The sequence below is a fragment of the Chionomys nivalis genome, chromosome 13 (genome assembly GCF_950005125.1).
Source record: "Chionomys nivalis chromosome 13, mChiNiv1.1, whole genome shotgun sequence".
In the NCBI taxonomy this organism is placed as follows: Eukaryota; Metazoa; Chordata; class Mammalia; order Rodentia; family Cricetidae; genus Chionomys; species Chionomys nivalis.
In genome coordinates, this window is record NC_080098.1 from 62,124,918 (window position 1) to 62,151,569 (window position 26,652).

Sequence of the window (26,652 nt, forward strand, 5' to 3'; positions counted from 1 at the left end):
CCGGCGGAGCTGCCCTTTTTCATATTATTTTTATTAACACTGAGAAGGTAGCTAAGTTGTTAGAGTTTTGACTCCTAGGCATGAAACCCTGGGTTCGAACTACATTAAACAGGTGTGGTGACCAAACTTAGGAGAATCGAGCAGGAGGATCAGAAGTTCAAGGCCATCCTTGGCTACTTAGCCAGTTTGCAGCCAGCCTGGGGCTACGTGAGACCCTATCTATAGATGATAGATAGATTAGATATAGATGATAGATAGATAGATAGATAGATAGATAGATAGATAGATAGATAGATAGACAGACACATACATACATAGTAGATAGATAGATCCCATTGATAATTCCCTAAGATCAACAATTTATTCTGGCAACTAAACAGAAACCAGGTCTGTTTCAAATATGCTTAATGATAACCTCATGAATTGGTTAGTTTTACTGGAAAGTCAGTAGACTCACCAGGGAAGTCTTTCTATGAATACAACAATGGTTTAGCGTTGATTAGGAAGCTCAAGATTTGCTTGCAAAGACTGATGGCCTTTTCTTTCTTGTTCATTGTTCCCATGGGGCATAGTCACATCCACACAATGAACAAAGTGCCTTTCCTAACAGGGCTGACACTAAGAACACATGTCCTCCAGCAGCCTGCCCGGCTTTGAGATGATCAAGTCTCAGATTGTGACACAATGCCAGAGTCAGGCGGACACAGGGCACAGGATCCAGGAACACAACTGCTTTCTGCAATCCAGTTCCAATAAACCGGTCTTCTTTTATGGACGTTGAAGGCCTCTCCTGTGGCATCACAAAGATGGGAGACACCGAGAGAACTATTCACAGGAGCCACGTAAAGATTCTTCCTGGGAAAGGCCAGCGGTGGTGGTGTACTCTGATCTCGTCACTGAGAGGTTGAGGTAGGAAAATGTTGAAGTTGAGGCTAGCCTGGGCTATCTTGCCCCCAAAATACCAGAGACGGGGCAAGCTGGGTGATTCAGATGGTAAAAGTGCTAGAGATCTCAGGACCTGAGTTCAATCTCTGGAACCCACAGAGGGAAGTGGGAAGGCTCAGCTCCTTAGAGCTGTCCTCCTTAGACAGTTAACACGCACGCACACACGCACGCGCATGTGCACATGCACACATTTCCTGAAATACAGTTTTTAAAGCGGATGTAAGTGTGTGTGTTCTTCCTGGTCTGGGATACACAGAAACTCTGAATGAATCCCCAGGCATCCCCTATCCTCTTATAAACTTGGCGCCATTTACGATGGCAAACTGAAGCATAAATGTCAGTATTTATTCGACAGATTTAATCAGAAGGAAGCTAACCGTGCATATCTGCAGAAAACTGTTCTTGAACATCTGAGTGATCCAGATCCCCGACCAGACTCTCTAGGTTAGGGTCCTTTGTTTTGGGGGGTTTGTTTTTGGTTTTTTTTTCTTGCACAAGGATGAGAAGAAGGAAGATGGAACATGGTGACCCTGCATGCCGTGAATGTGAAAAGGAATGGGGCCCTGTTGTCAGCAACCAAGATCCGCTTCCCAGAGTTCGCAGAAATGCTCTCTCACTTGTTAGCGCCTAAAATAATTATGCCAGCAATATGGCCTACATTCTGCATGCTGCTTCAACCAACTGGCTAAGACAGCCACGTTCTCTAATTAAATTAACCTCCTCTACAGTTCACAGAAGTGTACGTCTGTTTTCCTCCGATATCCTAGGAGAGAGAAGCAATCCCAATAGCTTGTCATCAATTAAGAAGTAGGCTCACAGCTCATTAATCCTTTAAGAAAATCAGCATGTTCTTGCATTCACTAGACAGAGGTCATCATGAGGGTCACGTGATCTGGTTTCCATCTGGGGACCACGAGAGGTAGTGTGCCCATCCAACCAATGCCTGAACACCTCTAAAATGAAGTAACCCTTTAAAACAGAACCAGTGCTGGTGAGAGAGACCAATAAGCAAAGCACTTACTATGGAAGCATGAAGATCTGGGTTCAGCTCCCCGAAATTCACATCCGAAAAAAAGCGTGGCAGCTGGATGTGGCAGCAACACAGGTCTGCAATCCTTGGGGAAGCAGAACGAGGAAGAGCACCAGCCATTCACCCTGGGCCGTGAGTGAGAGAAATGGTCTCAACTCATAATGGCCCCAGGGTTCAATGCGACTGATACAGTTACAAGCCAAGCCCCACATCCAAGGCGCAGAGAACATCACAGAAGAAGGAATGGGAAGATTGTAAGAGTCAGAGGACCAAACTCTCTGCTGAGAGTCTCCTGTGTATGGCAGGAAAGCTGCATTCGTGAAACCTCGACAATATGGCCACCTAAAAATGAGCAACATAGTGACGACAGCAGCTGAACGCTCCACAGTGTCTTCTCTGCGCCATGACCAGTCAATGGGCCTCTGTGGTCGTCACCATCTACCATAAGAGCTTCTCTGCTGAGGGCTGAGAGATGCACTAATCTACGAGTATACAGATCACTTAGGGAATGGTTTACATTGTGTCCATTTGTAGGAATAACTGTAATAGGTTCCCCCTAGAGCCTGTGAACTAGCCAGTCATGGGGTTTTGACCCAGTCAGCAGAACCAGGAATGAGTCCTGTTTTAGGGAGCGGTCTATAAATCCAATTAGAAAGTGTCTGGTCACTCTTAAAATACTTGTGCCGCTATTGCACCAGAAGCCGATCTTGTCAGGCTAGCCATTATAGAGCTCATAGGGGTCACAGTTGAGGGAGAGTGTTGAATACTCTCCTCCAACAGTAGCATAAATCAAAACTTCTAGAAGTATGAAAGCTAGTCAGTAAGAATGAAGCCACCAGGTCAGTATGAGAGGGACATCTCCATGCTCTAGGGCTCCACTATGCGGTGTCTTCAGCCACAGAGCCTTCTTGCAAAATTCTGGGAACAACCAAGAACAATAGCCATAACATGTCATGTTTGGTGGAAACTAGGGCTCTACTGACCAACAGCTCAAAAGGAGGGAACCCTTCCCTGCCACCAGACTTTTTATTTGGTAGCCTATGGTGTCTGGAGAGGCATTGTCCCAACACATTCTTCCACAAAGCTCAGAGATTACTGTGGGAAAGGGGACAGAAAGGTTGTAAGAGACAAGAGTACTGCATGTCCAAAGCTAGACATGAAATCCAAGGTTGTTCTCTGAGCCCGGTACATATGCCTGCTCATTCATATTCTCTCTTCTTCCCCCTTCTCTCTCTCTCAAGTTGGCTTTAAAAAATTTATACAATATATTTTGATCATAGTTTTTCTCCTCTAGTTCCTCCTACATCCTTCCATCTCCTTACCAACCCCATTCCATGTTCTTTCTCAAAAAAATAAAAAAAATCAAAAATAAATAAAACTTTAAAAGATAAAAAAAATGCCAAGCCTCCCACCCCCCCCCCAAAAAAAAGTATACGTACATACAATAAAATGGAGTCTATTTGGTGTTGGTCAACTAACTGCTCCTGGGCATGGGGCCTGCCATGAAATGTGGTTGATACACCCAGTGGTTGATTCACCTGCCAAGTGCTGGGATTGAAGGCGTTAGCACCATTCTTTGCATGTAGCCAGTTGCAGATTAAAAATAGATTAGAGGAAAAAAAAATAGATTAGAGGTAAGCAAACAAGAAACAGTTTGGGCTTTTTTATGTTAAGTACAAAGTGCCAGTAGTAAGTAGACTCTTTCTCCAATATCTTATGAAATTAATCTTTTACAATTGATCAAATGTCCGGGCTAGAGAGATGATTCAGAGGTTAAGAGGTCCTAAATTCAATTCCCAGCAACCACATGGTAGCTCACAGCCATCTGTAATGAGATCTGGCGCCCTCTTCTGGTCTGCAGGCCTGCATGCAGACAGAACACTATATACATAATAAATAAATAAAATTAATCAAACATCCATTATCAATTAATATCTCCAGCTGGATATGGTAGCAGACACCTGTGACCCTGGCGCATGGAAAGTGTAGGCAGAACAATCTGGAGTCAGCTGCATAGCAAGTTTGAGGCCAACTTGAGTTTTATGAGACTCTGTCTCAAAAAATATTGTATATGTAAATTATATATTCTTGATAGAACTTAATGCCCTACACTTTTAATGCCTCCTTTTCTTCATAATTAACCGTGAAAACTTTTCTGTGTTACTTTCAGAGAGCCTGCTACTGGGTTTACTGACAAACCATTCCGTCCTCTGCCTGCTACTCTGGCTTTTTGATGGCGATCTCACAGATTTTTTTTTCTTGCTTTGCTTTCATAAATAACCCTGCAGGAATGTGCTTGGCTTGGTAATGTTTTGTAAGGTAGTAGATCCCTAAAAGGAGGATTACTGAGGAAAAGGGCTTGGTTATTTTGAATTTTGCTCAACTTGGCAAGTTATCTGTTTTTAAATTTGTGCAATTTATCTTCTTCAAAATGAATGAATCCTTTCTCCAAATACCACCAAACCTGAGTGCTTCCCTAGCTTTCTAGTCTGCTACACAAAACCTTGTTGGTTTAAAAACTGATCTGGGGGTAACCTGTTGAATTAAAAAAAAAAAAAGATGATGCTTGCATTTATTTAAAATAAAGTCAGCCAGTGTATTAATCTTAGACAACACTGTACATGATGCCAATAAAGTTCCCAAAGAGATCAAAAATAATTGTGGGAATTTTGTTTTCATTCTTTTGACTGCAAGAGCAAGACAGGCTAAGAATAGAGCAAAGGTTTGGTGGATGAATTTAATTTTGTTGTCACTTTATAACTGTAATTTTGCTACTGTTATGAATCATAATATAAACGTCTCTGCTTTCTAATGGTCTTAGGTGACCCCTGTGAAAGTTCATTTGTCCCTCAAAGGGGTCACGACCCCCAGGTTGAGAACCACAACTCTGGGCACTGGGTCTTCCAGTCATGATCATGGAAAGACCCAGTAAGAAGAAAAACCTGCAGGGTTGGAGAGGTGACTCCGAGGCAAAGGGCAGCGTGCCACCCTTGAGGAGCACTGGAGTCCACTCTGGCATCTCATAACTGCCCGTTACTCCCGGTTCAGGAACTCTGATGTCCTCTTTTGACCTCCACAGACACCAATGCCCATGTTCACACACACACACACCCCCACACACACACACATGTTAAAATAAAAAAGAAATAGTTTTATAAATGAAATAGAGTTCAGTGGCAGGCATTTGCTGATCATGCATGAAACCCTAGGTTCCATCTCAGCACAGCAAAAATAAATAACCATGGTATTAAGAAGCAGGCAGGGGAGAGGGGCCCTCAGGCTAGTGGACTCCACCTCAGGGGAAGACTAGGAAGAGATTCAGGAGAGGTGGATGAATTGTCAAGGGTGAAATTCCAAGGGAAAGACGTGAGTTAAGCACAGGAGGACTGACTGACCTGATCTCTGAGATCAAGAACTTTGTGCTTTTCCCTAAGGCTTGCTTCCAGTGTGACTAAGGGAAAGAACGGGGCAGGGCAGTGTTTCCCTATCCATTTGAATCGCCCCTTTTATCTTATAAATGTGTGCTCTTCAGCTGGTCCGCCCGAGACCCCCTGAGCGCGAACCCTAGTCCCCCGCGCGGCCCCATTTCCACTCCGACAAGATGAAAGAAACGATCATGAACCAGGAAAAACTGGCCAAGCTGCAGGCACAAGTGCGCATTGGTGGGAAAGGAACTGCTCGCAGAAAGAAGAAGGTGGTTCACAGAACAGCCACAGCAGATGATAAAAAACTGCAGTTCTCCTTAAAGAAGTTAGGGGTGAACAATATCTCTGGTATTGAAGAGGTGAACATGTTTACAAACCAAGGAACAGTGATCCATTTTAACAACCCTAAAGTTCAGGCGTCTCTGGCAGCAAACACCTTCACCATTACAGGCCACGCCGAGACAAAGCAACTGACAGAAATGCTTCCCAGCATTCTAAACCAGCTTGGGGCAGACAGTCTGACTAGTTTAAGGAGACTGGCTGAAGCTCTGCCCAAACAATCTGTGGATGGAAAAGCACCCCTTGCTACTGGAGAGGATGATGATGATGAAGTCCCAGACCTGGTGGAGAATTTTGATGAGGCTTCTAAGAACGAGGCAAACTGAACGGAGGGGACTTCTGAAGAAGTGACTCTTGCAGAAGTTACAGGAGCTGCTATTTTATATCATGGCTGCTTTTTAAAGGTCTTTTGTTTATGGATCTGATCAAATCTAGATCGCTAATATTTTTAAGCCCAAGCCCCTTGGACACTGCAGCTCTTTTCAGTTTTTGCTTAAACACAATTCATTCTTTGCAGCAAATTAAGCTGAAGAAGCCTGGGAATAAAGTTTGGAAAAGGGTTAATAAAATTCTTTGCCTAGTAAAAAAAAAAAAAAAAAAAAATGTGTGCTCTTCATTGTCGCTCCCCCCACCGTGTTGGGGATGGAACCCAGTGCCTTCTGCATGTTAGGCAAATACTCTTTGGCTGAGCCGCAATCTCTCTCTCTCTCTCTCTCTCTCTCTCTCTCTCTCTCTCTGTCTCTCTCTCTCTCTTCTCCCGTATGTGATAGTCATTTTCTCCATCTATCCTGTCCCACTCAGCTGATAATGATGCCAGGTTTCATACAAAAACCATACTTTTGCTTCATCCTAATCTTATATTTCAAAGTCAAATCTAATCTTATCCTATAATAATCTTTCCTTGTGCCATAGTTCATGGGCAATGTATATGGATAGGTCCTGGAACCAACAAGCGAGACTTGGATTCTATCAGAATAAAATAGAGAGACAAGAGCTGGGTTTGAAATGCATAAACTGGATGCAGTGACACACACCACGAAGCCCAATGCTGAGGAGACGGCAGGGGAAGCAGAAGTTAAAGGTCATCCCTAAACACAGATCAAGTTCAAGGCCTGACTGGGCTACGGTGAGAACCTGTCTCAAATAAAAGAGAGTAGGAGAAAAGAGAAGAGAAGGGAAAAGAGGGGAGAGGGGAGAAAACAGAGAATTAAATGAATCCTGTTGAGAGTCTCAGTTTTTGAAGGCAGGATTGGAGAGAGATTAGCTTTGGAAATTCCTCCCCCTACTGGCTGCCTGAAGTCCTGTCTGTTTATATTACACAAAGCAGCAGGCTATGGATTGAGCGTGACATGTTTTTCAGAGTTAACAAAAAGTCTGCTATGAGTGAGAACACAAATATAAGTCCCCTCAAATTCCCATAATCAATAAATCTATAATAAGGAAAATATTATTTTATTGCTATTTGTTGTATGATTTTTTGATTACAACTGACAATAAAGTTTGCTTTAAGTTGGAGGAGAAACCATCAGTGACCTCCTATTTCTTCCATTCCTCCACCCAAAGGGAGCAATGGTTAAGTTTCTTATTGCTGCTTAGCAACCCTGGGTAGAGGGCAGAAAAGCCTTATTCAACATTTCACCCCAAGTTTAGTTACACAGGAAAAAGATACTTCATTACATGTTTTCCACAAGTTAGTACAGAAATAAAATTATTTTTAGGATACATATTTTATCCAGTGCACTGGGTATCCTATTTATTAAATGTCGTTGACAAGGATTACTCAAATAGAATGATAAATTTATCAAAAAAAAAAAAAAAACCCTTTGCTTATTGATGTGGGATTCCCCTCTCTATGCTGTGAATACCGTTGGTTAATAACAAAACTGGCTTGGCCTGATGGGGCAGAACAGAGCTAAGTGGGGAAAACTAAACTGAATACTGGGACAAAGAAGGAGGAGTCAGAGAGAAGCCGTGGAGCCGCCAGAGACAGATGCGCTAAAACTTTGCTGGTAGGTGATCACCTTGTGCTGATGCACAGATTAATGGAGATGGGTTAAATTAAGATGTAAAAGCTAGCCAATAAGAAACTCGAGCTAGCCAGGTGGTGGTGGTGCAAGCCTTTAATTCCAGCACTCGGGAGGCAGAGGCACGTGGATCTCTGTGAGTTCAAGGCCAACCTGTTCTACAAGAGCTAGTTCCAAAGCTACAGAAAAACCCTGTCTTGATAAAAATCTAAAAAAAAAATAGAATGGACCAAGCAGTGATTTAATTAATACGGTTTTGTGTGATTATTTAGGGAGTCTAGGCATCCAAGAAACAAACAAGTGGCCTTCTTACTACAAACTAAGAAGTCTCAGAACCAAAGAATAGGTTTTTGGCTCCCCAAATGTCTAGAATGTTCTTTGAAGTCCTTTCAAAGCATGAATTTAAATCTGGATAAAATATAGCTATTTTCCTAGTTGTGGTAGTACATGTTTGTAGTCCCAGAACTCTGGAGAGTGAGGCAGGGGGTCGCAAGGAGTTAGAAGACTAACAAGACCCTACTGAAAATAATAGTAAGGCCCGGAGGGATGGCTCAGCCGCTAAAGGCTGGGCTCACAACCCAAAATATAAGAGTTTGGTTCCTAACACTCACGGCTGTCCTTCCGGGTTTTAAAAAATAATATTAAAATAAACTTTAAAGGAAAAGAAAAATCAAAAGACTGAACATCAAGGAAACAAGTCATTACTTCATTTCAGAGCTTTTGTAAGGCTAATGTCCGTGATGGGGGGCCTGATTCGGGAGCCCAAACAGCAGAGGAGAGATGGCAGCTTCGTAATGAGGCCTTTTGTCCAGGTTTTCTCCAAGCTGGAAGGTTCCTGCAAACAGAGAGCGTGTCTTCCGCTAACCAATCACCCTTTACTTCAGTCCCATTAGAATCCCTTATCGCCCCCTACTCAAGTCATCGTGTGGTTCCACGCCCTGACTGATACAGACACCCATTTAGTTTCATCTCTACAAGTAACTGAACATTTCATGCTTACCAGTACCGTTCTAAGACAGTCCACTGGCTAGTGAGTTTACTGAGTTTCAAGCTAGAACCAATTCTTCAGAAAGATCTCGTGCTTTTTAAAGAATGGCTAATGGGGCTGGAGAGAGCTGTCTCTGAAGTTTAGAGCACTCAGTGCTCTCACAGAGAACCCAGGTACAATTCTCAGCACTGGCGTAGTGCCCTTCCTGACTCCGTTCCAGAGTATCTGATGCCCGGTTCTGACCTCCGTGGACCCCAAGCATACATGTGGTGCACAGACATACATGCAAGTAAAATAGTCATATACATACTATTTTATTTTATTTTATGTATGTGTGCCTGCATATATGTCTGTCCGCTCGTGTGTGCAATGGTCAAGGAGGCCAGTAGAGGGCATCAGGTCCACTGGAACCGAAGTTACAGATGGTCATGGGTCACCACGTGGGTGCGGGGAATTGAACCTGGGTTCTCTGTGTTCTTAACTACAGTCATCTCTTCAGCCCCCGGAAATTTTATTATATAAGTAAATATTTAAATCACATGACAATCCAGTTTTCTTTCTCTCATAATTATTTGCTATTTTTTGCCTCTGATCATCTTTTTAAATATATCATTTTTCATTCTCAGTGTTCCCAGGAATGCCATATACTGTATGTATATTGCATATACATACAACCAGTAATATATGTGAAACCTCACTGTATATGTGCATGTGTGTGTGTGGTATATGTATGTGTGTGTATACATATACATGTATGTATGTATTCAAAAAAAGTTCTTCTGGGTTATATCGTATTATATTTATTCTTTTACCTATTTTGGTTTATGACTCATTGTCTCCGTCTTCATGAGGGATAGCTTTTAACCTATATTTGATTTCATTTCTTTCATGTATTTACATGTTTTTTCTTTCACTTATGTGTGTATATGTGCCGATGTTTTGTGCAAGCAATTGTGCACACACATAGAGAGTATCATATGTCCTCCTCTGTTACTCTCTGTCTTAGTCCTTTGAGGCAGGATCTCTCTCTGAGCCTGGAACTTGTGTTTTGGGGGGCTAGGCTGAAAGCCAGTAAATCCCTTTTCTCCATCTGCTCAGAGATGGATTACAGCTGTGCACAGAACAAGACCCCACTTATTTTATGGTTGCTGGATCCAAACTCCAGTCCTCATGCCTGAGCAGCAAGCTCTTTTAATGGATGAGCTATCTCTCCAGCCCCTCTGCATTTCTTTTGACTTAAGGTATTTCATATTTGATTTCTGTTCATTCTCTTGATTTATACTTGCTACATTCCTTCTGGTTTTCTGAAATAATATTTACTTGCTTCTACTTCTCAGATTATGTAGCTTCATTTCTGAGGGGCTTTTATTCTTTGCTGTCTTATTTTTTTTAATATCGTTACTGTGTCACATACTATGGCACCATGGCTATTAGAAACAAAGTCTATATCCCTGATAAGCACGATATTTCATCCCCTCTCCAGGTCTTTTCCCCTTCACTCCTGCTATTCCTGCCTCCCCACTCTAACTCATAATGATTATTTATTTAAACATTAACATGTCTTAGTAGCTGAAGAGACAGCTCAGTGATAATTTGTTTAGCTGGCCTGCAGAGATGGCTTAGTGGGTAAAGGCAATTGTTGCCCATGCCTGGCAACCTGAAACCCATGTAAAGAAAGAAAGAGAAAAACAGACTCGACAAGTTACATCATAGCATGTGTACTTCCACACACATGATAAAAAATTATTAAAATAAATACAGTTAGAAAGCACAAATAATTTGCCTAGTATGTCATAAGATACTGAATTTGATCTCTGGAATAAAAACACCAACAATGAAATCTTTCTTCCAAATTGATTTTGAAACCAAGTGGTCAGACATATGCCCTTGAGTTTGTCCCGTGGTCTTCTTGCATACAGCCTTAGAGCAGACTAGAAAGACAAAGTTAAGGGAACATATAAAAAGAAGAAAGTCCCTCTTCTTCCTTACCTGAATTGCCGTGTCGCTTGCTGACAGAGAGAAGAGTGTTGACCTATATGTCTGGGGACTCCCTTATATAGAAAGTGTGTACAGAAAATTATATTCTCCCCATTAAACTATTGTTATTAGCTAACTAACTATACTCAGGGTTAAAAATGAAGCAGTTTAACCTCTTTTTTTTTGGAAGGTCAATGAGGGCCACACATATTACACATTATAGGCAAAGGTCAATCACTAATGCCCTCAATCTTTCTTTCCTTTTTTTTTTCTATTTGTGTGTGTGTGTGTGTGTGACAGAGAGAGAGAGAGAGAGAGAGAGAGAGAGAGAGAGAGAGAGAGAGAGAGACTATCTGCAAGTTGCCCAGGCTGCACTTGCGATTTCCTACCTTGGGTAGCTGAGAGTACATGCCTACACTATCAGACCTGGAATGATCTATGATCTTGTCTTAATTATATTTCCTTCTCATATGTAAGCCTGCTAGTACAGTCATACACCATCTTAAATTTTCACTTCTATATAAAGCATCTTTCCGTAAGAAAATGAACACAGCCCTACATTTTCCTCTCGGCCTTGAAATTACATCTTTCCAACTCCCCAAATCACTCACACAGCTAGCTGCCACAGAGGCTAGTAGGCGCATTCTTCTCTTAGGAGCCACACTTGATTCCCATTGCCTGTGTTCTTTCTCCTATAAATTAACTCGATGCACTCTGACTCATTTTGAGATTCTTTTTATGCAGCATTGTTGAAGAATCTGGGTTGTACCTACGTCCAGTCCTCTGGGCTCTGAAGGGAATGCCACAGATTGCACAGTTGGCGATGGATGTTGAGTTCTGTTTCCTGTTACTAGTGATGGTCTTGAGTAGGCTTTCGAGTGTTTCATGAAAAGCTTTCCCTTGAAGCAGATTGTTAGTTTCTTAAGGGCAAAGGATAAGCCTTTTCTGTCTCCCAGAGTATCTACAGGATTGATTCTGGGCATCGTTTCTCTAGTTGTTACTATTGTTGTGATGAAACACCGTGACCAAAAGCAAATTTGGGAGGAAAGTGTTTATTTGGCTTACAATTCCTCATTGTAGTCCATTACTGCGGGAAGACAGGACAGGAACTCAAACAGGGAAGGAACTTAGAGGCTTGGAGCTAATGCAAATCCCATAGAAGAGTGCTGCTGGCTTCTCTCCATACCTGTCTTTTTATACAACCCAGGACTACCAGGCTGGGTGTGGTGGTACCACCGACAATGGGCTGTGCCCTTCCACATCAATTACCAAATAAGATAGTGCTCTACAGGCTTGCCTACAGGACAGTCTTAAGGAGGCATTTTCTCAATTGAGGCTACCCTCCTCTCAAATGCCTCTAGCCTTTAGAACTGACATTAGCTAGCAAGATCATCATCGAGTATTCTCACATATTTGGCTCTGTAGATTTCTTGTACGACCCTGGGGATATAAAGTCACATTGCTACTCCTAACAGGCTTATAAATTTAACACAGCAAAGTGTATTAAGATATATGTGAGATGTTGCGTATAGATGAAAAGACCAAATCATACACGAACTAAGGTATTAAGCAAGAAACAGACGCTGTGCTTGGAGGTCTGGGCCTGCTTGGAAATTCCGGTAATTCGGTTGCAGTTCCAAGAGGGACATCCTAACTCCACAGGAGCGTCTCGAAGGCGTTGGTGATGGAATTGTCAAGAGGAATGAGTGATGCCGAAGGTCTCACAGATGTAGCCTAATTAGGTACGTTCACAGAGTCCTGCGCGTACGCAGGATCGAACACGTTTTGTTGTGCCGCGATGTGTTATTTTAACGAAGACGTCACAGTTTGTGATTAAAAACACACAGAGCGGCCGAAACGCCGTTGCATAACCGGGAACCAACTTCCGCAGGAGTCCCACCACCCGCCCGGCTCCCCCCGCGACGCGCCGGGGGGGAGGGGTTTCCGCTTCCGGCGGCGGATTGTTGACGCCCGCCCGCCGCTGTGGTGGCTCCCGAGCGGTTGGGGAGGGGCAGCCGAGGGAGGGCGACGGCGCAGTGACAGGCAACGCGGAGGGTGCCTCCGAGGCGACGATGGCAGAGGGGCCCGAGGAAGCCCGGAGCCGCCCCCCGGGCCAGGACGGCAGCGGGGACCACGAGCCAGTCCCTTCCGGGCCTGACTCTCCTACCGCGGTCGCCCCCCAGCCCCCGGCCCTCGCGACCATCGGCCCGGCCGGCTCCGAGGCGGAGGCGCCTCGAGAGCTCCGGAAGCGCCGGGAGACGGCGGCGGCGGGGCCGCAGGAGCCCGGGGACTGCGAGGCGGCGGCCGGGCCGGGCCGCCTGAGCGCGCGAGAGTACTCGCGGCAGGTGCACGAGTGGCTGTGGCAGTCGTACTGCGGCTACCTGACTTGGACCAGCGGCCTGGCCGCCCTCCCCGCCTACTGCGGCCCCCTGCCCGCAGCCCCGCAGCCGGCCGCCCCGCCGACCCCGCCCCCGCCGCCGCCCCCGCCGCAGCTCGCCTACTACAACCCCTTCTACTTCCTGAACGCCGCAGGGCCCGGGCCGGGGGCGCCCACGGGCGGCGCCACCCCGACCGCGGTCGCCGGCCTCACGCCCCGGGCCCCGCACGTGCAGCCGGCGGCCCGGGCGGCCCCCGTGACCAGGGCAGGCTCTGCGACCCCTGCACGGACGGTGAGCGACGCCGGGCGGCAGGCGGGTGAGAACGGAGGTGAGCCGGGTGAGTGGGATGGAGGAGGGGCGGAGGAGAGGGTTCTGTTTGCTTTGAGGTTTAGGCCAGGATTCACCCTTGTTGACCTCGAACTCTTGATCTGTCTAGCTCCACTGGCCGCGTGTTAGGGGTACTCGTGGATCACGGCCCCTTTTTAAATGACTGCTACTCCTACTGCTCTTCTTGTGGAAGGATTTCACTCTGTAGTCTAGGCTAACCTTAACTGTGTAGCCAGGTTAGTCTCGAACTCACAATGCTAGTTCTGTGTCAGCCCACAGAACATGCCTTGGCAGAGCGATCTCTTGAAGGAGACCATTGGTTAAATAAATGCTCGCTTTTGAGAAACGAAATTTCCACAGACATCAGCTATGGTTTGCCCAGACCTTATATTCCAGAAATGTCCTGCCACGCAATGCCAATTGTTCTCCCCGTAGACCTGGCTCTAGTCCTTCCTGTGTCAAAGTCCTTCCTGTGTCAAACCGTTCTCTCAGTGATCTCCATGCTCCGGAAAGAGAGATCCGAAGTTAAACTGAGATGGCAAGCCCCCTGTTGTTGGAGGAGCTAGTCTAGAATACTGGACATCACCTGGACTTGGGCTTAGGACAGTGGAACTGAAAGGAGCTCATTACAAATAGAATAATGAGCTTCATCTGGGCCCAGGCTATTGATCTTAAATATCATCTAACTGGTTCTGTTTAATAACTACAGTCTTACTGTAGCAAATCTTGCAGTCGGTCTCCTGCCTCCGGGTCCAGAGTGCTAGGATTCCTGGTGTGGGTCTCCATGTCCCGCTCATCATTAGATAATTTAGTAACATGTTCTCTTGATGACATCATTGCCATTGGCAGCTCAAGGCTGTAATTTTTTTTTCAATTCAGTTGGACCTTGACTTTACATTGCCCCTGCATTTTCGGGCTTGTATTCTTAAACCTATATGAGTGATTCGTTTTCCTCTCCCCTGCCCCTTTTCCTTTTCTACAGGCAGAGAGTATGTCATTCCATCCTTGGCGCACAGATTTATGGCAGAGATGGTGGATTTCTTTATTCTCTTCTTTATAAAAGCGACCATTGTCTTGAGCATCATGCATCTCAGTGGGATAAAGTAAGTTAACAATGATCACCAAAAAGGCTGGAGCTGCTACATAGAGATATTGCTTTGTAAAATCTCATGCCTGAGTGACTTGGGGTGATGGGTGCCCAGGGCCAGGATTTCTCTGTGAAATCCTCTAGCAGTTGTATTTGCTTTGTTTTTTGTTTTATAAAACTCTTTTTAAAAACTGTGTTTAAAGTGAACTTCTGAAAGACACTCTACGCGTCTTCTGCTCTCTGCTGTTTTGTTTTGTTTGTTCTTGAGATACAATCTTTCACTTAACCAGGGGCTTATCATGTAAGCTAGACTGGCTGGCCATCAAGTCCCCGGATCAGCCTGTCTCCTCCCTTCCCCCTAGATGCTACATAGGTGTATGGTACTTTGCCTTCTGGATGAGTTCTAAGGACCAGCTCAGGACTGAGCTGTCACCCCCCTGCTGGTTTAAGAAAGGAAACCTCAGTATGTTAAGATCTGTGGGAAATACTCGTATTGAAAATATATAAAAAGAACAAGGCTTTGTTGGCACATACCTTTAATCCCAGCATTCAAGAGGCAGAAGCAGGCAGATCTCTGAAAAACAAACAAAATTTTAGAAGCAGCCGGGCGGTGGTGGCGCACGCCTTTAATCCCAGCACTTGGGAGGCAGAGGCAGGCGGATCTCTGTGAGTTCGAGACCAGCCTGGTCTACAAGAGCTAGTTCCAGGACAGGCTCCAAAACCACAGAGAAACCCTGTCTCGAAAAACCAAAAAAAAAAAAAATTTAGAAGCAAAAGGAGCCTCCAAACCTGGCTGTTCTATTAACCGTTCACTTTGGTCAGGAATTTATTGGTTTTCTTCTTGTTGGTCAGTTAAGCACAAAGAGGGGCTATTCAATGGTCAAGAGCATCCACTGATTGTCCAGAGGTTCAAAGTTCAGTTCCCATGTCAGGCAGCTCATAACTACCTGTAACTCCAGCTCCAGAAATCCAACCCCCTCTTCTGCTTCTGCACACACATGCCATACATTTGTGTACACACACACACTTCTCCAGAGCACGAAGAGCATGTGGTAGGTGAACTCTTAATCAATTAGTAGCATTTCATTGGGGATGATTACAGTTGAGCAAATTTCACTCTACTGCCAAGTTTGGCATTTTCTTGAGAATTGCAAATTCTTAGGATAATGGCTGTTAATCACTTACTAAGCCTTTTCTTATGTGCAAGACATTGAACTTGACTCTTTTTTTGTTAACCTTAGTACCACCATGAGGTAGACACTGTGTTTATGACAAGTTAAGGCCAGAATTGGGAGAAAAGGTTTAACAGTTACAGTTGTTAAACCTTAGAGTCCTTGTCAGGTGTTACTGTGATTCCTTCCTATCCCATCTCACATCCAACACAGCCTTTATTTTACATTTTTATTTGGAAGTCAGAAGAGAATTTGGAGAACTTCACCTCTCTGCTCTGCTATAGTTTCTTTTGACTGATTTCATCACACGGTTTAACAGGTGCCCAGTTTTAACACTATCTCCACACAGAGAAATTGGGGCCTTATCACTTGCTCCAAGGCTTTCTCTCCTGCCAGTCTTTCTCTAAAGCATCTTCCATCCTCTTGGTCTGGCTGATTTCTCTCCATTCTTTATGTTGTAGGAAATATCATTTCTGAGAAGTCTGCACAACAGTCTCTGTGGTGCTCATTCCCTGACACAGTTGGCATCCTAGTTTATTATTCTTTATTCTATTTTCCTTGCTAGTTAGAATCTCAGTGAAAACTGAGACGTTCAGCATTCCCTTGCTGTCCTAGTCTGCCTTCTGTTGCAGTGATAAACACCATGATCAAAAACAAGTTTGGGAGAAAGGGTTTATATTATCTTATAGCTTGTAGTCCCACTGAGGGAAGTCAGGGCAGGAAATCAAGGCTGGGACTAAAGAAGAAGCCATGGAGGAATGCTGTCTACTGCTTTGTTCAGCCTACTTTCTTAAGCACCCAGGACCACCTGCCTAGGGGTGGTACCACCCACAGTGTGCTGGGCCCTTCCCACATCAATCATTAATCAAGAAAATACCTCAAGACTTGCCTAAAAGCCAGTCTGATAGAGGCATTTCTCAATTGATTTCCTCTTCCCAGGTGACCCTATCTTATTTCAAGTTGACAAAACCATTGACTATCATGTCCTCAGGTCTGGCATCTTACTTGTTCTACAGTGTTCTACCGCTGACGTACAAACAACCACACCTTTTGCTTTTATATACTTATTGCTATTTGTTGATTTAACTCATAGGTATTTTGTACAATTAGATGGCATGAACCTAACAGCTTAGAATTTCATTTAAAACTTATGACTTAGACTGATCAGGGGAAAATGACACAACTGACCTGGTAACTATAACTAGTTTATCCATCCCCAAACTCTCCTTTGTGCAGGGACATCTCTAAGTTTGCCATGCACTATATAATAGAAGAAATCGATGAAGACACATCAATGGAAGACTTGCAGAAAATGATGATTGTGGCACTTATATACAGGTTGTTAGTTTGTTTCTATGAGGTAAGCTGCCAACTGAAGCAAATACTGCTTTAATAGTGTAATTTTAGGTTTCTACCAAGAAAAAGAATGAGAATTTCTGAAGCATCTGTACACACTTGTATTTTTTCACAATTTTTTAAATTAACATTTTCAAGTAAAAACTTAAATTTTAGAAAGGAGACATTTAATAATTGCTTTGTTGTGTTTTTCAGTTTTAGAAATAGAATTACATTCATAAATAGGTTAGGTCCAAAAATATACTTACAGACTGGTTATAGAAATATATTTTTACTTGTGAAACAACTTCATAAACTATGAACCAAAAAATACAGTAGATAATTTTGATATTGAACATTTTTTAAAAACTGTAAAAAATGCATTAGTGACTAATTGGAGAGGGGTGGGTATTGGAGATCAAACTCAGAGCCCACACATGCTAGGTAAGCCAAGCCTCTTTTTTCTTTTTTAGAAACGTCTCAGAGTTCAAGGGCAGATCTTGAATGCAGTTGGGACTTCTTGAATCACAGCCTACCCAGTAATTGGGATGACAGGCCTTGTGCCATCAGGCCAAACTTTTATTTAGTGTTTTGTATGCCAAGACAGGGCCTCATTATGTAGCCTGGCTTAATCCCAAACTTGCCAGTCATCTCTCCCCAGCCTTTGGAGTTCTGGGATGGCAAGTGTGTGCTACCAGGCAGTTTAAGAGCTTAGTGGGCTTCTAGTATTCTATCTAATTGGCACATCCAGTGTAACTTTATTTTTGAGACAGGGTCTCACCCTGTAGCCCTCTCTGACTTGAACTCACAGTGCTTACCGGGCTGACTTTGAATACAAGTTTCAGACCCTACCTGCCTCTACTCCCAAGTGCTGAGACTGAAGATGTGTGCCACCATACCGGGCCCTCTGACATGACATTTTTATAAAGAATGAGATGATTTTAATAGAAAAAAATTTTAATCTTTAAAATTGATTTAGTTAATTTTCTTTAAATTGTCCTTCTTTCCTTAGATAATTTGCATATGGGGAGCAGGGGGAGCTACTCCAGGAAAGTTCCTGCTAGGGCTTCGAGTTGTGACCTGTGATACATCAGTACTCATTGCTCCAAGTCGGGTTTTAGTGATTCCTTCCTCAAATGTTAGCATCACAACGTAAGTTCTTTGCTTATCTTAATCTACTTGCAAAAAGAGTACAGTTAAGTCATCTTCTACTGTATAATGATGTCAACTGTACATGGCATATTCAGAAGTGATTAAGATTCTACTACATGCTAATTTCAAGGTATCTTGAGCTTCTGAAAATACACTGATTTTTTGCATTCTCAGGATCATTCATACATTCCTCAGAATGAGTTGTGTTCAGTATTCACTAGTTACAGGTTCTAAACAGTGTTTTAAAATATTGGTCTTTTGCCGGGTGGTGGTGGCCACACGCCTTTATCCCAGCACTTGGGAGGCAGAGGCAGGCGGATCTCTGTGAGTTTGAGACCAGCCTGGTCTACAAGAGCTAGTTCCAGGACAGGCTCCAAAACCACAGAGAAATCCTGTCTCGAAAAAGCAAAAAAAAAAAAAAAAAAAAAAAAAAATTGGTCTTTTTCTTCATCGTATACACTATAATCATATGGAGTTACATGGAAGTTTGTATGTTTCATTGCCTTTGGCATAAATGTTCAAAATGATTCTATGCAATGAGAAGATATTTGGGTGTTTTCAGTGCCCTGTGCCTAGCTTTATTCTCTAGCTCTGTGAACTACCCACCACAACCCTCTCCTAGCTCCAGCTCTTATATGTAGTGCCCATAATGCCTGTAGTGAGGGTGTAGTGGCGATGGAAGCTGGGGAGGCGAGTGAGCTGTGATCACTTGAATCAAACAATTGGGCTGATTCAGGGGAACTAAGACAACAAGCTCCAGAATTAGGCTATATTTTGCTGGCATATGCAGATTGCCTTAGAGCTTTGTGTTTTAATTCAGCTTTTTTTTTTCCCCCAAGAGTTTGTGTAGTGCTGGCTGTCTTGGAACTCACTCTGTAGACCAGGCTGGCCTCAAACTCACAAAGATCTGCCTGTCTCTGCCTCTTGAGTAGTGGGATTACAGGTGTTGGACCACCATTGCCCAGCTCTGGCTGCTACTTCTAATGAGTCAATAATGGTTACTGTTTACTGAACACTTCTCAGATACCAGGCATTTTATTAATTTAACACAGCATTTTGATCTCATTTTCACAGCTGTGGAGCATTAGTAATTAGAGAAAGAATGTGAAACCAACCAGTTTGGATTCAGAGTCCACACAGCCACTGACAGGCAAAACTAACATTGTTAGGATAATTCTCCATTTTGAGCTATTACTGAAAGCTTTTAAGACTTCTAATTACTGGAGCCCATACAGGAAAATGGATAAAAGAATAAATTGTGTTTCGGATAAAATAGAAAGTAGGACTGCAGTAGCATACCCAGTTCAGAAGATTCTAGAAACCCACGGGAATATATGACTATGGAAAAGGGATGTTCTTGTCTTCTAACAAAATAGAAAATAGGTGTGCTGTCTCCTTGTTGGTGTCCTGAGGTATTTAAAGCCATGCACGTCAAAGTTGTAGTCTTCTAGGAAGCTTTCTTTAGGAGTAGAGTAAGTAGTTTCACTGTATTGTGTGAAAAGTTTGAACTGTGTTCTGAATGTAGAGACAGCAACAAGAAACCTAGTCAGGAATGACTCATATGACCTGACGTGCTGCTTCTGCTTGCTTCTTCTAGGTCCACCATACGAGCTTTGATCAAGAATTTTTCTATTGCTTCTTTTTTCCCTGCTTTCATCACACTACTGTTTTTTCAGCATAATCGAACAGCCTATGACATTGTAGCAGGAACCATAGTGGTAAAAAGAAATGGAGTCAGATGATGCCCCAGAGCCCAGAATTCCACTCTTTGGAATAATAATGACAAATCTAAATTATGTATTAAGGCCATCAGTATCTCTAGGTTACATTAATTGATGATTTTAAAAATTAGAGTAGTCACTACATTGTGATGCAGGAGACTGTTCTGAAAGTGTTGACTCTACTTAAATGTTCAGGAACTTTCCAGAAGGAAAACCTATTAAATTCAAGTGTTAAATATTTGTAGGATAACAAAGCAAATGGTTTTAATCAATATAGACAAATACATACTTTAACATTTAAGATAACCAAAATTTGCTGGAAAGATTTTCAGCTTTAAATTCTCCATTTTCTTTTGGCTTATCCTGGAGTGAAAATGTCCACTTGTGTTTTATAAACACCTACATAACTCCCACAACTCTTCTTAGGGAAGTTGCTTTGTGTGGGCATTGAGAAAGACCATCAACTCAACATCCCACTGGAGCCATGGTAGGTATTGGAGAAAAGGGCTAGTGAGGAAGGCCTACCAGTCCCTCACGTCATGCTTCCGTGATGTTCTACAATCCACTGCAGTAGTGGTGGGATTTTACAGCTTCTTACTGCTTATGTATTTGGAGGCAAGAACTTTTGTGATGATGATGAAAATATATTGTCATATCATTTATATTTAAAAAAAGGTAAGTTAGTGATTGCCTTCTGTGAGGGTAGAGCGGGGATGGGGATGTGATTTTTGAATGTAAATTCAGCTTAGAATTCATGTGCCCTATCATCCAACTATAAATAGGGGGGAAAACATTCAAACATTCCCAGTGTTTGCGCTCCAGTGTTCTAAATGTACCTGTAGATTCTATTTCTATACAAGCAAATTCCTAACTATATTCTGTACAGTTCCATGACTGTCAAAACATCAAGGTATTAAAAAGAGTTCCAGTGTTTTGTAATAACTTAAATACTAGCAGCCTGTGAAATATTAGTTTTCCCACGATAAATTGTTCTCTGTAATGCAAGACAGAATATCATCTCCGGACATTATTCTAGCATCTTTAAGCTCATTTTGAGCCTGCTAGAGATGAAATTTGGGGGAAAATATTAAAGCAGACTTTTACGTATAGTCATTGTACTTTGCTCTGTTGGTGCAACATTATCGGGTTTATGTCTGTGTGCTTTCGTTGTGTCCCAGTTAGCTCGCTGTACGTTTTATAGTTTAAACTTTATTCTTACTCGTTCTTCTATGTGATTTTCTCAAGAAACACTAAATTGTATTGTACAAAAGATCAATCTTTGTTCCTTGGTTTTAAATAGTAAGAATAAGCCATGTGTTATATTATTATATCAACTTTCAGTGGGCTTTTCTTTGACATTTAAAACTGAAAATGCATTTACTGTCTACAGACACTTTAAGAATCTAATAGCTTATTGTAAAAGTTCATAAACCATGATTTTTAAAAATAATTTTACATTAAATCCAAAAAACCTATTACTTGTTAAGAGCAGCACGTAGAGAGGACTTGCTTGTGGCTCTGACAAGACCTGATGGCTCTTCAAACTCTTACACTACAGATCAGGAAATTGGTATTGACACTACTTTTGCCACTGATGAGGGAATTCAAGTTGAAATGTGCTTCATCCACCCAGCTCTAGAGTATTTGATTATTGTAGTTTTCACTGAGGATATTTTTGTTTGTGCAGTAAAATAAACAATTTCTTAGTTTAAATACTGCAATTTGCTCTGGGCAAGTTATTTAGATCGAGCTGTGGATTCAAGTAGTGCCATATAGGTGGTAAAAGTATTGCTTTGCCTCTACAATAAAACCTCAAACTAAGTTCCCTTTGGGGAAGAAATCTCATGAGTTGAAATAAAAAGGAAAAAAGGGAACCTGGCATGTTTCTTCTTCATAGGGTTGTAAAGTGGAGCTTCCTTCGCAGAACATGAGTGTATTCAATTACAGAAATGTAATTGATTTCCTATGTCTCATGCTTAAGCTGTAAAAGGGCAGAAATGAAGATGTTCTTTTAATGAGCATGAAACCCTGAGCTGAAACCTTAGGACTGGAGTCTTGTTGATGCATTACCATTCAATCCAGACAACTGGGAAGAGATTTTATTTTAGGCAGTGAGAAAGTCTGCCATCACTAGCTAGATCTTGTTCCACCTTCTAGGTAGGAAAACTGATAACTGTGACCATAAACACATGCCAGTAGACAGTATTCTAAAGCATTGCCCAGCTCCTTTTCTAGCACTGGCTTAATTCTCCCCTACTTCTCCAAGAAGGAGATCCTAAAAGTTTTAACTTTAAAAGAACTTGTTCACATCAGCGATTTGAGTGTTTCACTTACACAACTGTTTCTGGCAAAGGGAAGGAGTTGAAATTTTACACTTGCTATTTAGAGGGTGGGACAATTAAAGTTTCTCATTGTTTGAGGATAATGCCTAAATTAACAGTATTCATAAACTCCAACAAGTACTGTTTCAGCTTCTTTATTCACATAACCAAAGGCCAAAGTCCTTACTCATGCCTGGGTGAAGTTCCTCATATCAGCTGGTATGTGAAGATTTCCTTGTAGTTCACTTTGGAAAGGCTTCCCTTGCAAACAGTATCTAATGACCCACCTATAAACAAAAGTCACCATTCTATTTTTAATGTTTGTATGTCACCAATTTGTATTTTTGTCTCAATAAATATGTCAACAGTATTATTTGTGTTTGTCTATTTCTTTGACAAGTTTTCCTAAATTAAACTAATAGGGCTGGAGCGGTGCTTCAGGGAGGTAACACTTGCCTTGAATATGCAAGACCCTACACTATCCAAACACCTATGAAAAAATTATTTATGTTTAAAAAGTTACCTGCAACTCGGGAGGCAGAGGCAGGCGGATCTCTGTGAGTTCGAGGCCAGCCTGGTCTACAAGAGCTAGTTCAGGACAGGAACCAAAGCTTCAGAGAAACCCTGTCTCGAAGAAAAAAAAAACCTGCAAATGAATGCTGCTTCAGGTTAACTTACTGGTGGTACTTGGAGCCATTACAACAATCAGATGATTAAATTTAAACTCCATCTTAATGGGAAAAGCCTTTACAAACCAGTCCTTATGGGCTGCCTTCCTCAAAAAAGACATTTACTTGAATTTGGACATGTTAATTGTAAGCCCACAACTCAGGAGGTTGACACAAGAATACTGGTGCAAATTTAAGGCCACCCTGGGCTACAGTATAAGACCCTATCTTTAGAAATTAAAGGGCATGGCTGTGCAGCGGTGGTGCAAGCCTTTAATCCTAGCACTTGGGAGGCAGATGGATCACTGTTGTTTGAGGCCGACCTGGTCTACAAGAGCTAGTTCCAGAACAGACACAGAAGCTACAGAGAAACCCTGTCTTGAAAAACCAAAAAAAAAAAAAAAAAAATTAAAAGGCATGTGTGCAAACTGTTTAATGCAGCCTGGTCGAAGTATTGCTCCAGACAATTTACTATTCTAAGCCAATCTACAAACTGCATTTGGGGACTACAGTGAATTTTGGAGGGGAGGGGGAATGACACAGTTCTATACTACAAAATAGTTGCTATCTATAAGGTCTTCACCATCCTCATTTTTCAATGTTATAGCAAACAGTTTCCATTAAAGATGCTACCCTTTCTAGAATTCTGTTGAATCATTCTTGGTCTTTGGAGTATATCAAGTGTAGTATCTGTTCATTTACCCCCTCAATAATTTCCATTGAATTTTAAGCTTCAAACAAGCCCCAAGAAAGATATGCTAACAATAAAAACAAGTTGTTCCCATGTTAAATCTTTACTTTAAAAAAAAAATCACTTTAATAAAATGCTAGTTACATTAATAAAATTTCTTTCATTAATTTAAAAAAAAGGAATTTCAGTTGTCTGAATTATACTTTTTTCCTTAAGACCTGAAATTATAATCACTATACGCAACCTAACATTTAAATGCTTAAATTGATATCCACAGACCTGACAGAGTTAGAAAAGGATTGTTATCCAAAGCCAGTCTGTCAGTCTCTGGGAATATTCCCTAAAACGTGTATTTACACATCCCACTAATAATAAGCACTCTCAATCCCAGCCAGCACAATGAAGAGTTTACCATTGCTGGGCCAGAAGAGTACAGCTCCAGAGATAGAGCTGCCACCAAGACTGGAAAGCTACATGTAGCCCAAGAATCAAAAGTCTCAAGATCTTAACAGTCTTGCAGACTCTGGAGAACCAAAAGATCCCCAATTTTCATATAAACCAGAGTTAGTAGGAATTTAGTAAACTGCTTTTTAAAGTGTGTGTAAGGGGGGAGATACTAAAAGTAAAACTATTTCCTACACATTTTAGAGAAAAGGGATATGCCCTATTAAACAACCACTGTTTGGACCTAGATAATGGCTAAGAACTGGATTCCAAGGTCACTGTGAGGTCAGACAGGTTCCCAGTTACCTCTTCCAGCATTCACCAGACTCCAATCAAGCTTAAATAATCAGATAAATATTAAGGAGAATATTAGAAAAACAAAACTCTACCCTCATATCAGTATGTGATGATGGCCTAAGCTATTTTAGTTAGAAAAACACCTTTTTCATGAGGACAAAGCATTAGAAATTCTCAATGTAAATTAAACTCAACTAACCTAATGTGGGGCAAATTAAGCACAAACTAACAAATGCCAATCCTAATTACACTAAAGACAAAAGTAAGATGTGCTGGCCCAAGAGTTCTTTCCTGGACCTTAAGTGAGCAAAAAGACTAGTCATTCAAGTAATGCAGTAAAAGGCCCATTACAATGTTACAAGCTTTCAGAATGCCTGAGACATATCTCCAAGAGTATAAGCAATGAACATTGTTTAGGTATTTAGCAGGGAAGCTAGTAATACAAACAGAAAGGGTTGTATACTTACCTTTACCTTTTAAAGGCATGCTATACATACAAATTAAAGAAAGCAGCAGGCAGAATGCAGGGCCTCTTCTGTAGACTGCAAACTCTGGTAACTCTTGGACCTTGCCTGATTATACTCTTTGGGATTTCTAATCAACCACCCTTCCCACTAATATTTTGTGCCTCCACTATGAGAACTGTTAGCGAAACGTGCTTCATAAAGTTTTATTGATGGCATTTATCCCATGGTTTAACATGTTAATTATACTGTAATAAACATGGCTTTAATATTAAACTTTTCCTTATTATCCAAAGTCACCACAGTCCATTTCAGTAAATATAAAAATATATGCTTAATACTTTGTACAATACTGGTTTTTGGTCCAAACAAAACTGGATCAGAAAAGCCAATAAATTCAACTTTAAGAATCCCCAATTTTTTTTAAAGATTTCCAAATGGATTTAGGCAACTTTGAATAATGGGATTTACATAATAAAATCTGAGACAAGACTAAACAAACAACAAAAATATGTCTAACACAAAATTAAAATTTCAAGTTCACAGATTTATGTTATGCCAAAAAGTACAGAAACAATATTGTATTTACAGAAGTTTCATAATAAAATAATGAAAAAGGCAAGACAGTCGATAGAATGAAAATATAGAAATAGCATATACTTATTAAATGGAGAATGAACTAGATCTAACAAGTCCTTAGCATGGACCATTCTTTAATCAGGCTTTCTCTATCAGAATTTTTCTGTGCACAATACATCCAACTCACTTCACACATACACCACCACAAACTCCGCATAGAAATCATTCATCTCAAAGTCCTCTAATCTATACAGGATTCTAATCTATACAGAATTCCCCAGATATAATTACAATTTCAATGCGTTCCAGTAACGCTTTATCAACGCACATAGCGGTGCAGACAGGATCTATACAAAGCCATTCACCGTGCAGGCTCTATTCCTGGGTACAGCCAGACTATGCCAATCAGTGAATAATGTGCTGGGTCATAAAATGTTTTTGCTGAAGAATCAGTCAGTCATCAGTCTAGCTATTATTTTCAAAAGAGAATGAGATACTGGAATGGGACTTCCGTAAAGAAAAATGAGGGCAATTCCAAAATTAAAAAAGTCCTTGGACAGATCTGACTTCCGATAAGCCCAGCATGTAGTACAATCCAGTATCTGAAAGCAGGCACTCGCTGCTGATAAACGGTTGGGTATAACACCTTTGTGACCTTTATTTCCTGCGTCTAACAGCAGTCTTTATCTTGCGACCAGAAACTGAAGTTCCGGAAGAAGAGAACATATTTTTCCCATTTGACCTGTGAAAATAAAACATTATGATGTTACGTAACACTCAGGACAGAGAACTCATAACTACTTAACACGACCAGCAACAAAATGGGAAGAAGTGAGGAAAATGCTGTTGTTACAAGCAAACACCTTCTGCTATACCTGGCCTATAACTTGCTGCTCCTGTTTCAGATTATAATTTAATCCCCAAAATTACAATATCATAAACTGATACTGGGTAATATTTACTATTACCCTAACTATATTACTGCCTGATTTACTTGTAGAAACAGACACATCTTTACCAGTGTAAATTCTCAATGAAATAAAATCATCTCTTACCCCAATGTAAATGACGCTGAAGACTGGCTGAATGAGAAGCCCCCTGAACCTGAGGGCTGGGCTGAGGCTGCAGGCGTGCTGGGATTTGCACCAAATGTGAACACTCCTGATGGATTATTGTTTGTGAAGTTGAAATTTGTAGTGCTGCTGCCAAATTGGAAAACAGAACCTATACAAATTAAGCAGAAATATCCCATTAATGACACAATATTGTTTAAGATACTTTGACCTAG

General features: G+C 41.7%; 3 protein-coding genes across 5 annotated transcripts in view; 2 read left to right on the forward strand and 1 right to left on the reverse strand.

Moving 5' to 3' along the window:
• The first annotated feature begins 5,510 nt into the window (after window positions 1-5,510).
• Window positions 5,511-6,322, forward strand: LOC130885892 (transcription factor BTF3). Its single transcript, XM_057787728.1, has one exon. The coding sequence runs from the start codon at window positions 5,577-5,579 to the stop codon at window positions 6,063-6,065; it is 489 nt and encodes a 162-aa protein (XP_057643711.1). The 5' UTR covers window positions 5,511-5,576; the 3' UTR covers window positions 6,066-6,322.
• A 6,370-nt stretch (window positions 6,323-12,692) lies between these two features.
• On the forward strand, window positions 12,693-22,591 carry Fam8a1 (family with sequence similarity 8 member A1). Of its 2 annotated transcripts, none has more exons than XM_057787813.1 (5): window positions 12,693-13,443; window positions 14,416-14,536; window positions 16,929-17,052; window positions 18,040-18,179; window positions 19,777-22,591. In XM_057787813.1, the coding sequence occupies exons 1-5, from the start codon at window positions 12,801-12,803 to the stop codon at window positions 19,919-19,921; spliced, it is 1,173 nt and encodes a 390-aa protein (XP_057643796.1). In that variant the 5' UTR covers window positions 12,693-12,800; the 3' UTR covers window positions 19,922-22,591. The 2 variants fall into 2 exon arrangements, with proteins under 2 accessions (XP_057643796.1, XP_057643797.1); XM_057787814.1 differs by having other exon boundaries at window positions 12,693-13,434.
• A 2,041-nt stretch (window positions 22,592-24,632) lies between these two features.
• Window positions 24,633-26,652, reverse strand: part of Nup153 (nucleoporin 153) — a 50,023-nt gene continuing 48,003 nt past the window's right edge. For both annotated transcript variants that reach the window (XM_057787494.1, XM_057787493.1), the window contains exons 21-22: window positions 26,420-26,588; window positions 24,633-26,106 (exon numbers count right to left, since the gene is read on the reverse strand). In XM_057787494.1, coding sequence (XP_057643477.1) covers window positions 26,022-26,106; window positions 26,420-26,588 — 254 coding nt within the window. In that variant the 3' untranslated portion in view covers window positions 24,633-26,021. The remainder of the gene's footprint in view (window positions 26,107-26,419; window positions 26,589-26,652) is intronic.